This window comes from Xiphophorus couchianus, chromosome 5, assembly GCF_001444195.1.
Source record: "Xiphophorus couchianus chromosome 5, X_couchianus-1.0, whole genome shotgun sequence".
NCBI lineage: Eukaryota > Metazoa > Chordata > Actinopteri > Cyprinodontiformes > Poeciliidae > Xiphophorus > Xiphophorus couchianus.
The window spans coordinates 17892273-17908236 of record NC_040232.1 but is presented as its reverse complement, the minus strand read 5'-3'; the positions used below and the strand labels follow the sequence as shown (position 1 = coordinate 17908236).

Sequence of the window (15964 nt, the reverse complement as noted above, 5' to 3'; positions counted from 1 at the left end):
GGAGAAGAAACCTGAAGTATTATAAATGTTTTCTTTTGAGGGATTATGCTCTGTTAAAAGTCTGGATCTGATGGTGTTTTTTTTGATGCACACATGCTATTGTATTTAAAAGGTTGCCTTTGATTCCAATTGGCTTTGGAAATACCTGTAGTTGTAATTAAATAACCAAACATTTCCATCGTCTGAGCTTTTATCTAATACAGTCTTGCCTCTCCCTCTACTTTATTCCTCCTGATAAATGCATAACCTCATCCTACCAGACGATCAGCTTTCTCTTTCAGGATGTTGGAGGCAGAAGATGATTCTTTTTCCTACATTCCCATCCTCCACCCTTTCATTTTCCTTTTAGTTTGCTGTTACGCCTCTCAGCTTTCTCGTTCTTCCTGTCCAGTCTATTTTTTGTCCTTTTATTCTCGACTGCCTCCCAAATGTTTGCACTCTTTCCATTTCTTGAAAAGATACAGAACATAAACAAATTGGTGCTGTTTGATCCCTGCAACAACTCCCGGCAAATGTACCCTTGAAGATCAGACAGTCTTGTATAACACATTTTAATATTTTATTATCTGACAAGGTTATCTGAGAGCTGTCTTATTAGGATTATTTGTTTATTTTGCAAGTCTGCTTTTCTTTGAATATTCAAAACTAAATTTTTGCTTTTGGGACTTCATTAATCAAATCTTTTGTGAAGATAGCTGGTCAGCAAACATTGTAAGATTTAATTAATTTGAATTTAAGTTATGGTTTATTTAAAGTTTTAGAAATTTGAGTATGCTTTTTCTTCATAACAATAATACAGATATTTTAATAAGCTTATTCCATTTTGATCGTATCAAATTTTCATCTCGGAGAAAATTAAGACCAGCAGAATCATTCTGCTGAATGCTTATAGATTACATCATCCTCACAGTTTTCCTGATAAAGCATCACATTAGTCCAGCAAAGTGTCACAGATCGTTTTGCTCATTGCTGTTACTTTACATGCAATATCTCTAGAGGGTCTGCGCAACCCTAAATCCTTTCAATGGAAATTGAGAATAATATTTTATATGGGTTTACCCCATAATTTCCCCCAAAATATATTGAAGTTTAAAGTTTGTAGTGTGACAAAATGTGATAAAGTTCAGGGATATAAATACTTGTGACAGGCACTACATGCTGAATTGATTTTAATGTCCATTGAAGTGTAACTCTGGCAACACAAATCCCTTCAGTGGGTTACCGAAGGTCTGGGTGACCTCTGAACAGCAAGGTCTCGCCTGACATTCATCACCTTTGCTCTCTATTTTACTTTTATACCTGGACATGTAGTCTTATAGTTTTAGAGCTATGACTTATTGGTTCTCCTTTATAAGAAGCTTTGCTCCAGTCTGTCAGAGGGTTTGCACTTCCTTAACGTCTCATTAGATGTATCTTTATTGTCCCTGTTGTCCCAGACTGTCGTTTCACAGTCTGTACAGTTAAAGAAATATATCACACACACACATTTATTTCTGTGATTATACAGGTTGCTGTAAAATACACACTAAATAGAAATCTTCATCAGACTGAACCTGAGCAGAGTTAAATAATTATGGATATCCAGTTTATGATGAAAGTGTAGAACAAGAGGCTGGTTTTTATCAGGCTAATAACTTTATTACATTATTTTAAAAAAAGTTTCCCACCACCTTTTACTTGAAATTCAATTCTGTTGTTTTCATGTCGGTGAAAAAAGGATAAATCAAAACCTTAGCTTTAGTCTGTTTGGGAACAACGTACCATTCATTTTCTCGTAATTAGATGTTTATTTTAAAAATTGACTGCTGCTTAGATAATAGTTTTACTTTGTTAAAGAGAACATATTCTTAATGCACCACAGCACAAATGGCCATAATATGTCTTTGGGTTGTTTGATCAATACTAATAACTCTTGTCTCTACATGCTATTGCTGTGGGGAGAGATCTAGTAGCAAGACTAATGATTTCCCAGCAACACAAATTACTGACATTTATATTTGCAGCAGTTTGCAGACCTTTGCTTTATCTAATTAAGATTTCTAATAACTTCTTTAGTTTCTCACCTTTGTGTGTACTTTGTGATGTAAATCTGATACAAACTGCTGCTGAATATTTCAAGAAATTAAAAATGTGACCCTTAGTAGAGGCGCACTTTGTTCTGACATCACTCAGAGTTAAAATCAGCACCGTTCCCTAAGCTCTGTCTCTAGGCTAATGGTTTGTGGCACCCTTGGCCGCTTCGGGTCCCTCCTCAATCACCAACCGGTGCAAGTGGCCCTGCAGGTGGCTGGAAATGAGGGCAGCAGTTGATTAGACCAGAGGATAGTGATATAATAGGCAGCTGGCAGCTTGGGATAAGAATAACTGCTAAAATACATCTGCAGAAGCACAGGTTAGTTTGACTGCTGCTCCAATGTTCTGCCAGTACTTTAATTCAGCCTTTTATTGAAATGTTGAAGTATTTTATTCATCATTTTTATCAATATTAAAATAATATATTGAATCCAAGCTATATTTCTCCTGTCCAGATGAGTGCAGTTGTATAATTTGTGGGTAACTGAAGTGAAAGTTAGAGGAAACAACGACTCAAGTCTTTTTTATTATGATAGTTAAAAAGAGCAAGGTAATTGGATCAGTAAAAGCAGAAGGCCTGAAATGTGTGGTCTGTTTTGCAGCTTTGCTAAAAAAATATGTGACGTAAAATAAAAGGCACCAAAAGTAAAATTTAAGAAGGCGTGGACGTTAAATCAGCAAACTGTAGGGCAAACATCTGCAGAGTTAAATATCAAAGTGTCTTTTAAAGACATCTTGTCATGTTACTAGTAGACACTTGAATGGTTGTGACTGAGATCTTAAGAGATGGACCAAGACAGAAATTGGTTTGAGAGCATACATAAACGACAATGTTTAAGTGTTGCCACGCTGGATTTAAGTCTGTGATTTAACCAATATATTTTTATCCAAGCTTTTTGTTTTGTAGCCTTGGCTTGTTGGAAGGTGAACATTCCCACTCAAGTCTTTTACAGCCTCTTGAGGAAAGTGGCATTCCTCTTTTCATCAACTCGCTGAAATAAGGCATCCTCACAGCATGATGCTGCCACCACTATGTTTCATGATTGATATGATCTGTTCCAGTGATAGTTTTATTCCTTATTTTGGATTTTTCATCCAGGAGTTCAATTTTGGTCTAATTAGACCAGCTTCTTCCACATGTTGTCTCCTCAACATGGCTTCTGCCAAACTACACATCAGTTTTCTCAAGGCTTTCTTCTTGCCACAAGAGCGGTGGATCCCTGCTGCTCCTCTGAAGTTACATAACAACTTCTGACTGCTCACCTGATTAATACTTACCCTCTTCTTACCTCTTCTCGGAAAATTTGCAGTTGCATGTATATAGATGTAAATGTACCTTTGCTAGAAACTGGATTGACAGAAAATGCTGTCAATCCAGCATTTTTCTTCTTTTCTTTAAGAAGAAAAATCTTAAAGTTTTTCTTCCTTAAGATTTGCTTCCCAGTTTTCTGCATTTCTTTCCAGATCAACTTTACGTCGCCCAAGTCGGTAATGAGGTGCAACATCTGACAGTTTGCTTATTTTTAGCTTCTCCTAATTCTGGCATAAACCTGGTCTGAGTATAGTAGTCCTCATCCTATCTAAAAATTGACTTATGTGCCATGAACTCAGCTGGATTTCTGAAATATTTTTTTAAAAACTTGTATGAAAACTATCGATTAAAGGAGAAATGGTGTAAAGAACACAAGTTTCACCTATTTTAGAATCCTCAAGGTGAAAGATTTTAATTAAAAATGTCTGAAAATTAGTTTCAAGTGCTACTCAGGTCTTTGATTTTAATTGTACTGGTGCTTGAGAGGTCTCTCTCTCCCTTTGCTATCACAAATTTACAGCATCATCACTAGATTCGCAGAGATTTGAAATTAATGCAGCTTAATAATACCTTCTTTAATTGTATCCTAAACCACCCATGTATATTGTGTGCCAATTAATGTGACTATCATAAAATGTTTTATTATCTGCAATATGATTAGATCACCTCAGTTGTGGTTTCCACCTTTGGAGCAAATAAACAGACGGAAAAAGGAACAATGAACATCATTTAAATACAAATACATGCTAAGATTAGCATACAGAAATAGGAGGTAAATGTCTGAATGGATGTATCGTTGGGCTATCTCTGGAAGAATGGGAAGTGGTCGAACTTGCTAAGTGATCAAATTTTTCCGGTGGAAGACAGAAAGCCAAATTGATTTCTCAGCTCAGATTTCATTTAGAGAAGAAGTTAGATGAGGGATTGTGAGGGCTTTTAAATCATTATCGGAATCAGTTTGTCCATGCGCGCTAGAAGCCCTGCTTATTGGAAATAATCAGACCCTCGTAAGCATACAGCGCAGCAGTGTTTAGTGGATTCGGACCTTCTGCTGGTTGCATAACTCATACCACTTAGTCATAAGCAGCAGCAGTCCTGTTCTGACTCAGATTGCTCTCTTCCAGCATCCTGCTTGTTTGAGGAGAACTTGATGTTGGATCTCAAATGGCTGTATTTATGTCTGTGTGGTACTTGGTATGCAGAATGTGTAAAAACATAAGTGATAAAGTGCAGGTTTTTAACATTTGTTAAAAATTGTGGATGAACTCTTCAGAAGTTTGAAAGAAGAAGTTATTTTAGAAAAACTAAGCTGTCTTCTATAACTAGACATAAATTGATTTGCTGTAGAGGAAGAAGAATTGCGCGGGGCCTGTCGTGTTGACAGGAGGTGAGTTTTGGCGTGATTGGATGGTGACGTGTCATCTCACCTTCTCCTCCAAAAGACCTGCTGTGAACTGAGTCAGCCTGGGCACACTGGCCTCAGCAGGACTGCTGTCACCAGGGAAATGACTATCAACTCTTTTTGTCTTACTTGGCTGTTCTTTCTCACCGGAATTTAAATAAGTGTCCTTCATTTATTTTCGTTCAAACCTCTTCCTGGTCAGGTCTCGTAGGTGCTTGAAGGTCGGTTTTCATCAGCAAGTTAGTTTGCTGTTTTCACATTTTACTGTCAGCTCACAGGGACTTGTTTTTCCCTGAGAGCTGAAAAAAAGGAAGATTTATTTTGGGGAAAAAACATTTGCAACCTGATAATTACATATTCTGTAGTAGACATGACATTCAGTCAGATTGAACTTTTGCTGTTTCAGGTCAGTTAGTATTACCAATTATTTCTGCTCTTCAAAAGCTAAAACTTTCATACATTTCCTTAGTATTTGTTTCGGTTGCATTTAAACTGCATGACATGGATCAAATGCTTTAGGTATGATTCGATAAGTTTATCACAATTGTTGTCTGTATTTTTGGCCCTTTCCACCTCACAGATCTAATCTTAACAAGTTATTTTTATAGGGTACCTTGCTCACACACTCACTTTCGGCTCTGTCCACAAAATTTGACCACAAGAGGTGAAAGCGAACTATGAGCGACGCAGATCTTTAGTGGGAACTTCTGCCTCTAAAGGAGGCAGACTGACAGTGTTTTATGTTACACTGCTGTAAAACAACACCATTACATAACATCACACAGGAAATAAACTCGTTTTGAAGGTGTGCCCTGTATCATCTCAGGTGCCATTTATCATCATGTCACTAGCTGAGAACAGGTGACCTTTACAAAGCACTACAAGCATTCAGGATGCAATTAAATCCAGACTGTTATGGTGTAGGATGCAAAGTGAGCCTTTCTGGTTGTCAGAAAGGTTCACTTTGATACAATGATAAAAAAAAATGTGATAAGCTCGTTTATTTAATTATTCACGCAGAGAAACCATGTACATCTAAAAAAAATGACAAGCACTTTGGATGATAAAGTATGAAACAGAAATTGCATACTTAAAAATGCAACTACTATCAACTATAGAGTTTAGTTATTATGATTACTGGAAACATTTAAAGTCTCCTCTATTTATTACAAACTACTACCAGATACACAAACCAAGCTAGTTCTGGTATTTTAATGCGTCACATACATTTTACGTCAAAATCTTGCAACCAAGGCTGATTTAATTTTTTGCACTAATTTGTCTCAAGACACCAGCATTTAGACAATAAAATGTGGTTACAGACTGAAATATTCATGAGGAAATATTTATAATCAGATTGAATCTGGGACTGAAAAGCAATTCCAGACTGAACTATTTACTATAGATTTTTAATAAGGACAAATATGATATTCAACTGGATTACCAGCAAGAAATTAAAATCAGAAAACACAATACATGTTTGTACACAAATCCATCTTTTCATCAAGAAAATCAAAGCTGCCAGTGCATTTATAGACAACACCATGTCACTTCCTTTATGACAATGCTACATGTATGGAGGGAGGAAAAATTATTACTTTAAGTTTTTTGGCCAGTGACACATTCACAGCCAGAGAAAACTAAGACCTATACTATAAAAAAAATGAATATTAGATTATATTTTATCATAAATGTTCTAAAATTTTTCATGCAAATCACTTTAGCTGTGCCATACAAAAGGTAAAGAACCAACCGAAACCTAGCCTAATCTTTGTGTCACACATTGATTTTCACAAGTATAACAAAACATACCTGTCTTGTGTTTCCGCACAAGACAGAAACAGAAAATGTATGTCGGATTCTCCTCTGTGTTTTTTTCACTTGTTTAATTTCTTTCATTTAGTTATTTACCTTTTTAGTTCTTACTCTTAATTGATACTGCCATGCCTTTTTCCACATAATTCAGATACCCTGTATTCATCACTCACTGTAACACCATTATGCCCTTCAGATACCACCTGATACCACAGAGATTAGTGTAGGGCCTGTTGGAATTCAGACGCTTTTATCCAATAATGCACAAATAAAATTATCCTGCCAGTTCTGCCATGATTCTTCTGTTCGTCCTCCTCCAGACATTCGAATCAGGAATGTTGGCGTCTTCAATAAAGGTCTACTCAGCTTGGCCACTGTATTTTATGTGGTGTGACAAACTGAGTGTTCTGATTCAGGAATTCACAAAACACAAGATATAGGTAGGAATACAATATCCAGAATCATTTAGTAATCAAATAATTGATTATTTGAATAATTGAACACTGTTAAAATGTTCTACAATTCTCGTTTGGGAAAGTTTTGAAGAAGAAAAACTTCATTATAAATCATCATTAGGTGCTCATTAGCCACACTTCACAGCTATTTATTTGTATTCAAGTAACAGGTGTAAAAAAGAATCTGTCTGCTCCTGGTTTCTTTCCTGCTTGTACCATAGTTTCCTCATTGTTTAATTTCATGTCATCGTCATTTCAAGAAGAACTTCATAGAGCAGTGTGACCATTGCAGGATTTTTAGAATGAAATAAACATGTTTTCTCCACCTATTTATTATAATTTTTAATATCTTTATCTGTGCATAAACATTTTTAAGTTAAATTGCAAATATTTACTGCAAATTTGAATAACTAGAGAGTGAGATAAACATGTATAAAGGTATAGTACATGCTCACACCCCTGTTTTTATATAAAAGTGCCATTACACATCGATTTAAACTTTTATCACCTTTTATGTTTTTCATTATCTCAAATTAGATTAAGTTTTGGTCCAGTCCAAATACCAGCTAGTTTTTACTCTGAATATTTAGACAACCAAAAGTTTTAGAAAAGCTAAAAATGAAGAGGGCTTTTATTTTTTAGCCTATTGAGTCCAAGCATACATCCACATCTACAGAAGAAACACTATATTTCCTCACAATCGGATAAACATGGTGAGGAACGTTGTAGAGTGCAAAGAATCTTTTGCACTCAACAATACACAATATTATTTGCACTGTAGAGTGGGCAAACAACCTTAATGCTTTTTGAAAAGTTTCTCAGGAAAGTTCTATTTCAAAGGTTTCCATATTGTCAGGATTCATCAGCTATAGATGAGTTTTGCTTGTTTTTCATTTGAGCATTTTCCAGTAGAAAGTTTTTAATGGCTTTATCTGAAAGAAACTCGCAACAGACCTTAACGATAGTAAACTAACAGATGAAAGGAAACAAAAAAAAAGAAAAGAAATCAAAGCCCCAGAAATGTTTTCTGCCTGCAACATATTTTAAGTAAAAGTGAATCTAAAAGCAGAAAGAATCTGCTTTTATTTTTGTCATAATTGCATATTTGTTTGGTGCATGAGAGAAATTGATTTTATTAAACTTTCATTAAAATTTACTTTTTTTTAGCCTAAATTATTGTAGAAATGGTGCAATAGTAGGGCAAGAAAAAATATATTTGCAAGATACATATAATAACCTCTTTTGTCTTGTCCAGGTCAACGGAGGGGAGTTATTGTTCCGAGCAAAGTGATGGTTGTGTTAGATGGCTAAGTAAAACAGTTGGTCCACAAGGTCAGCTTGCTGTTTTTATGAGTTATATGGACTGGATGGTTCTTAGGAGTCTACGTTAAAATGTCTGCTGTGATTCACATCCAGTCAATAGGAGGCAGGCTGTTCAGTAAAAGCCACATTAGTTGCGCAACAAAAGGGCTTCGTTGAGCTCCACAATGATTCAGAGCAGTCAGAAGGAGCTTTTCTGTTATATAACTAGCTGCTGTGACACCTCCATGTCACTTTCAGCTTTGCTCACTCCAGCCCTTGATTTAGTCAAACCAAAAACAATACACACTCTCCTGGTCTCCGGCTGTAAAATCTCCTTGGATTAGTCACGCCGAATGAACTTCATGCTTTGTGACTTCAGAACAGTGGAGTCGGAGATGAAATACGCGATAGGTGGTTGAAAAAACAAGCAGGCAACATACAGACGGTGTCAATAACACTTATTTACTAGTGTGTTCAGAAGCTTATTTGGCCATTTGAGAAGATGCAGAAATGTGACATTTTGCTTCTTATATTTTTGACCGTTGATTTGTGTGTGATCTTGTTTTAGGGCCTGATTAGATGGTAACCGTATTAAAATTAAGGTGGACGTATATTATCTTGATGTCTTTGTTGTTATGCTTTTCAGGCACGCTACAAACAGAGTCTGGACCCCACAGTGGACGAAGTGAAGAAACTTTGCACGTCACTGAGACGCAACGCCAAAGAGGAGAGAGTCCTCTTCCACTACAACGGCCACGGAGTTCCACGGCCCACCGTCAACGGGGAAATCTGGGTTTTTAACAAGGTAGAAAACACAAAGACATCATCAGAATTCTTTTTTTTTTTACTTTAAAGTTTACACATATTGAGTCATTAAGTAAAAGTGTAATTTGTCAATAAGTATTTGAAAGGGGAATAATCTAAAGGCATTGCCAATCTTTCCATGATAGTGGTTTTTATGCCTGACATCACAAATTAAGAAACTCATCACCTTGACCATGAAAGCAAAGAGAAAAGCTGAAGATGCATAATCACAGAATTATTTCTAATTTTTAATCTCTGATCTTGATACCAGTTCTGTTTTTTCCTGAAAAATCTTAATGAATAAATGAAATTTTATTTATTTTTTTACTTTTTGGATTAATTGAAAATTTAACTGTATTCGCAATAGAATTCTCTAAAGTTAAACTATGATATGCTCAAAAACAGTACTGATTAACAGTTCTGACTTTGCATCATTGTAAACAATAGAATTTCAACTAAGCAATTATGGCGAAGGCTACTGACTTCACATTTGTCCAGCAGACAGACATTGACAGCCTCCACAATGAGATAAAGTCACAAAACATCATTAAAAAAAGAAAGCAGACTTTTCAGAGTGTTGTAACTAAACATATTACCTTATGTGAAAGTTGAGTGGAAGGAAAAGGTGTGGTTAAAAAAGGACACAATCAGCAGGGATAGCTGCTGAGAGGATTGTGAAGCGAAAGTAAAGCCCATCCAATATGAGGGAGATTCACAAGGTGTGGACTCCAGATGAAGTCTAAGCTTCAAGAGCATACCTCCGCATTCAGAGGTATTTAGGACATGGGTTCAACCACTCTTGAACAATGGACAACATCAGAAGTATCTAATCAGGACTAGATACTGATTATTCCTGACCAGTTATGGACCAGTTACCATTTTCTTTAAAGGTAGAATTAAATTTTGTTTTTCGTTTGATAATCAAGGTCCCAGCATCTGGAGGAAGAGTGGAGAGACACAAGATCCGTGTTGCTTGAAATCCAATGGAGAGTTTCTAAAGTCAGTGCTGATACTAGGAGCATCTGCTGGTGTTCGTCCAAATGTTTTATCACATCCAAAATTAAGCTTCATATAGATGTTTATTTCATCTTCTAGCAAGATCTTGTACTTGCTCATACTGCTAAAGGCCCTGATAAAACCTGTAGCAAACGTGTTATAACAACTTGATGGGCCATCAAACTCCATGACCTGAACCCGTAGAGCCTGTGGAATATTTTCTAGGGGAAGACGAGACACACCAGAGGCAACAATGCAGATGGACCCTTAAAGAAGTTTGGTATTTCTTAACACCAGAGCAGAACCACAGATTGATCACCTAAAATAAATTAACTTCTTGCCGGAATTGAAGTTTATGGAGATGAACCTGTTCATTTTGCATCTTTATCTTTTTTCTCTAAAACACTGCGGTGCTCCCTGTTGCACCAAAAAACCAGCTGGTGGTGTATAAAGTTATACTGCAAAAACACAAAATCCTACCAAGTGCTTTTGGCCTAGTTTCTAGTGCAAATATCTTAGTACACCTGAAATTGGATGAAACTAACTTATTACTAGCTTTTTAGCAAGATATAGGAGCGTGCTTTAAGTAAATAATTCCTAATTCCACTGGCAAGTGAAATAATCTGCCAGTGGGATTAGCACATTTTCATCATCCATCCATCCATCCATCCATCCATCCATCCATCTTCTTCCTCTTATCCGAGGTCGGGTCGCGGGGGTAGCAGCTTCAGAAGGGAGGCCCAGACTTCCCTCTCCCCGGCCACTTCTTCCAGCTCTTCCGGGGGTATCCCGAGGCGTTCCCAGGCCAGCCGAGAGACATAGTCTCTCCAGCGTGTCCTGGGTCTTCCCCGGGGCCTCCTCCCGGTGGGACGTGCCCGGAACACCTCACCAGGGAGGCGTCCAGGAGGCATCCTGACCAGATGCCCAAGCCACCTCAACTGGCTCCTCTCGATGTGAAGGAGCAGCGGCTCTACTCTGAGTCCCTCCCGGATGACTGAGCTTCTCACCCTATCTCTAAGGGAGAGCCCAGCCACCCTACGGAGAAAACCCATTTCGGCCGCTTGTATCCGCGATCTCGTTCTTTCGGTCATGACCCAAAGCTCATGACCATAGATGAGGGTGGGAACGTAGATCGACCGGTAAATCGAGAGCTTCGCTTTTTGGCTCAGCTCTCTCTTCACCACGACGGACCGGTACAGCGCCCGCTTGACAGCAGACGCTGCGCCAATCCGCCTGTCGATCTCCCGCTCCCTTCTTCCCCCATTCGTGAACAAGATCCCGAGATACTTAAACTCCTCCACTTGGGGCAGGACACCCCCCCTGACCCGGAGAAGGCACTCTACCCTTTTCCGGCTCAAGACCATGGCCTCGGATTTGGAGGCACTGATCCCCATCCCGGCCGCTTCACACTCGGCTGCGAACCGATCCAGCGAGAGCTGCAGATCACGATCTGATGAAGCCAAAAGGACCACATCGTCTGCGAAGAGCAGAGATGAGATCCTAAGGCCACCAAATCGGATCCCCTCAACACCTTGGCTGCGCCTAGAAATTCTGTCCATGAAAGTGATGAACAGAATCGGTGACAAAGGGCAGCCCTGGCGGAGTCCAACTCTCACCGGAAACGAGCCCGACTTACTGCCGGCAATGCGGACCAGACTCTGACACCGGTCATACAGGGACCTGACAGCCCGTATCAAAGGGCCCGGTACCCCATACTCCCGGAGAACCCCCCACAGGGCTCCCCGAGGGACACGGTCGAACGCCTTCTCCAAGTCCACAAAACACATGTAGACTGGTTGGGCGAACTCCCATGCACCCTCCAGGACCCTGCTGAGGGTGTAGAGCTGGTCCAGTGTTCCACGACCAGGACGAAAACCACACTGCTCTTCCTGAATCCGAGGTTCGACTATCCGACGGACCCTCCTCTCCAGGACCCCTGAATAGACCTTGCCAGGGAGGCTTAAGAGTGTGACCCCTCTATAATTGGAGCACACCCTCCGGTCCCCCTTTTTGAACAGGGGGACCACCACCCCAGTCTGCCAATCCAGGGGAACTGCCCCCGATGTCCATGCGATATTGCAGAGTCGCGTCAACCAACACAACCCTACAACATCCAGAGCCTTAAGGAACTCCGGGCAGATCTCATCCACCCCCGGGGCCTTGCCACCGCGGAGCTTTTTAACCACCTCGGCGACCTCGCCCCCAGAGATTGGAGAGCCCAACCCAGAGTCCCCAGGCTCCGCTTCCTCAGTGGAAGGCATGTTGGTGGGATTGAGGAGGTCTTCGAAGTACTCTGCCCACCGGCCCACAACGTCCCGAGTAGAGGTCAGCAGCACACCATCCCCACTATAAACAGTGTTGGTGCTGCACCGCTTCCCCCCCCCTTTTTCATCAATATGAAAGAATTATTGATTTAATACAAGCTCATATATCTTGCTGAAGAGTTACTTGTATTTTTTTTTTCTTATTTCAAGTGCATTAAGATATTTTGCACTAGAAACTAGATCAAAAATACTTGGTAAGATTTTGTGTTTTTCCAGTGTAAATTTTGGATATAATATATGAACTTCCTACGCTCTCCATGTCTGCTTCACTTTCACGTTTTCAACCCTATTTTCCACTTCTTTAATCAACGGTTTCCATCAAGCAGATGCCTGGTGAATAATTGAACACTGTAAAAATCTATAAAAGTGACTTATCAGCAGCAACACGATGCACCAAATCTCACACCTCTCTCCTCTCTGCTTTTCAGAATTACACACAATACATCCCGCTGTCCATCTACGACCTGCAGACTTGGATGGGGAGCCCGTCCATTTTTGTTTACGACTGCTCCAACGCGGGAATTATCGTCAAGTCGTTTAAGCAGTTCGCCCTCCAGAGAGAACAGGAGCTGGAGGTGAGGGAGCTTCAGCAAAACCACTCATGGTTTACGACATGTTGCTGCACAGGAGCAATGAAATACAAGCTGGGATTTAACAGGAGAGGACGGCATTCTAAAACATGAGATGAGTCTTTCAAACACAGAGTTAGCGAGCAGTCAGATAGAACGAGATGAAGTGTTGGTATTTAGGAGTTATTAGACAGAAACGGGGAGCGTTACTGAGCACACATGACCTGTACAGAAGTTAAGGAAGTTGAATCTAATTGGTGTCGAGTCATGATTCTCAGCCGGATTTCTTGCTCACTGCTAATGGGCAGCTGGATCAAAATGACTTGGTTTGTTCCCTTTATCCATAAATACAGACTTTCCACACAGTGTGGGAATGTCTTTAGTTATCAAGATTTGAATAAAAAATGTTTATATTATCAGATGTTGCTTTCTTTTCTGTAGACTAAATGCTATTTCAATCTTGTGTCTCATTTCTCTCATTTCTCATTTCTTGTGTCGTTCTGTCCTTAATTTCTTTCTTCTTCCTTTCATCTATCCTATCTTCCTCTATCATGTCCTTTTTCCCCCTTTCCTTTTGTTGTTACTCATATCCTTCCTCATGTCTGTTCTTCTTTTCTTCCTACATGTCCTTCCTTTACCTCACATATCCTGTAATGCTTCTTTTCTTCCTTGTGAATTCCCCTTCTTTCCTACCATTTATCCTTCTTTATATTCTTTCTTCCTTTCATTTTTTCTTCCTTCATCCTGTCCTTCATCTCTCTTCCTTGTGTATTTTATGCCTTTATGTTTTCCCTTTCTTTATTTATGTCCTGCCTTCCTTCTTTACCTTTTGTCCTCCTTTCATTGTGTCCTCTTTTGTTCCTTTTCTCATATCATTAATTCTCTTGATTCTTCCTTTTATTCCATCTTTCTTATTTATTTTCATCCTCTCTTACTTCTAATTTTACTAATTTCACACTCGCTTTTATTGTTTTTAATCCTTGTTATTCCTCCTATCCTTTTGTCCTTCATTTTGTCTTACTTCTCTTCCATCTGTCCTTCCTCTCCTTCCTCCTGCCCTTTCATAAGTGTATCATCCTTCCTTTCTTCTTGGTGTGCTTCCTTCTTTCCTAGCATCGTTTCTTCACTGTTATCTTGCTCTAGCTCCATCCATCCATCCATCCAGAACGCCTGACTCCTGGGAAATTTGAGTCTCAAAATGTATGACTTTTTTACATGACGAATATGTAGGAACTCTTCAAGCAATCCATCACTGCTTCAGTCTTTTCAACACTTCACCTTTTTATTATGTTGTCTCATCTTTTCTCCTCTGGCTGAAACTAGCAATGTGAATGCCTGATGAGATGGCGCTGTCATTTATTTTAATTATTCATAAAGAAGTTTTTGCCAAACTGTAGATTAACGAAAAAAAAAAAGACAGTGAGGAAATGGGAGGATGTACAGTGTGAAGCTGGAAGTTGGCAAAGAGGAGCCACGATGAATGCTGCATTCCCTTTTAAAAAGTAAAGGTGAAAGCAGCAGGTAAACTGCTGAGTCGCTGTAATGCCTGTGTTTGCCCTCAGATTAACCCGCTGTGTTCTGAGAGTTTCATGAGGTCATAGGAAGATTGTGGTTAAACATGTTTTAAAAACCTTTTCCTCCACTTAAATTAGCACTTTGATTCCCTGTTTTCTTTGGAGTAAAACATGTCAAACACAAACAGAGAACTCCCAAAAATGCCTGCAAGAACAGAGTGAAGTTGTAGCCCTTGGTGGGAAGACAAATATCAATGTTCGTACTTGATGTGTACATGCTTTTAATTTGTTCCTACATGTCCTCTTGCATACAAAAATGAAGATTTTGATCAGTAGGTCTCAATCCCAGTCCTCTGAGCCGACTCTTCCTCATTCTTCAGATAAGTCTCTGCTCCAGTACACTTGATTTAAATTACTACATTACGTTCTCAGTATGTAAACAAGTCATCCAGAAGCTTGTTGATCACACTTTGATTAGGTTGGGTAGGTGGCAGCAGGGAAATGTCAAAACACAACAGTAAAAGAATGTACAACAATTGATCCTGGGGACCAAGGTCGAAAGTGCTCCTCTGGGTCACCCAGTAAAAGATCCTATCTTTCATTGCCATCTTGATTTGTGTTCACACATCAGATTTTACAGCTTAGCAAACCTGTTCCTTAATGTCTCAGCTTTTCACAATATGAGGACTTCTTGTTTAATTACACCAATATGTACATTTTTATTGTTCAGTTGCAGCTTAATTGTGTTACAAATGTTACTACTTAAATGTAAAAAGAGTCTAAAAGGGGAATTAAATAGGCTTTGTACCTACACAGAAAAGACTGGGAGCCTTTTCTAATAGCAAGCAGGAAAATAAAACTCTCACTGCTATTGAAAGTTTATTTATGAGAGCACTCCTCTTTACACTACAGTGCTGTTTTTGTCAAATTGATTCCATAAAGCCTGGGATGAGACAAGGCAGCAAATGTTTGATTGATCATTTTTGTACTTCCATTTACATTTTCCATAACAGTTAACACTATACCTTAAAGAGATTTCCTGTGTTGTTTTATAATTTTTAAAGTTTTCAGTCCTAAAGCTTTCAGGTTCAGCTATTGGATTTATGCAGGAAGTAAGCTCAAGAAGTAATTTAGTTGGATGCATGGGAAGTTGCATAATATCCATACGCAATATCACTTTTCCTCTTTGGTGCCTGCACTTCCCATTCTCTTTAACAGGAAGTACTGTACTTCATAGGGTGATGTAATGGAAGATTAGCATAAAGGTAGTGACTTCCAAATAGCTCCCAATCTTTCAGGAGAGGATCAACAGAGGCTTGTGAAAGTATCCATGCCTCTTCTGAATACTTACTTTGATACAGAAAATGAAATTCAATGTAAGCTTTCAAAAGTCAATAA

General features: G+C 39.0%; 1 protein-coding gene across 6 annotated transcripts in view; it reads left to right on the top strand.

Annotated features, from left to right (window-relative positions):
• Positions 1-15964, top strand: part of rptor (regulatory associated protein of MTOR, complex 1) — a 144811-nt gene that overhangs the window by 29356 nt on the left and 99491 nt on the right. For all 6 annotated transcript variants that reach the window (XM_028016814.1, XM_028016812.1, XM_028016815.1 and 3 more), the window contains exons 5-6: positions 9006-9164; positions 12912-13058. In XM_028016814.1, coding sequence (XP_027872615.1) covers positions 9006-9164; positions 12912-13058 — 306 coding nt within the window. The remainder of the gene's footprint in view (positions 1-9005; positions 9165-12911; positions 13059-15964) is intronic.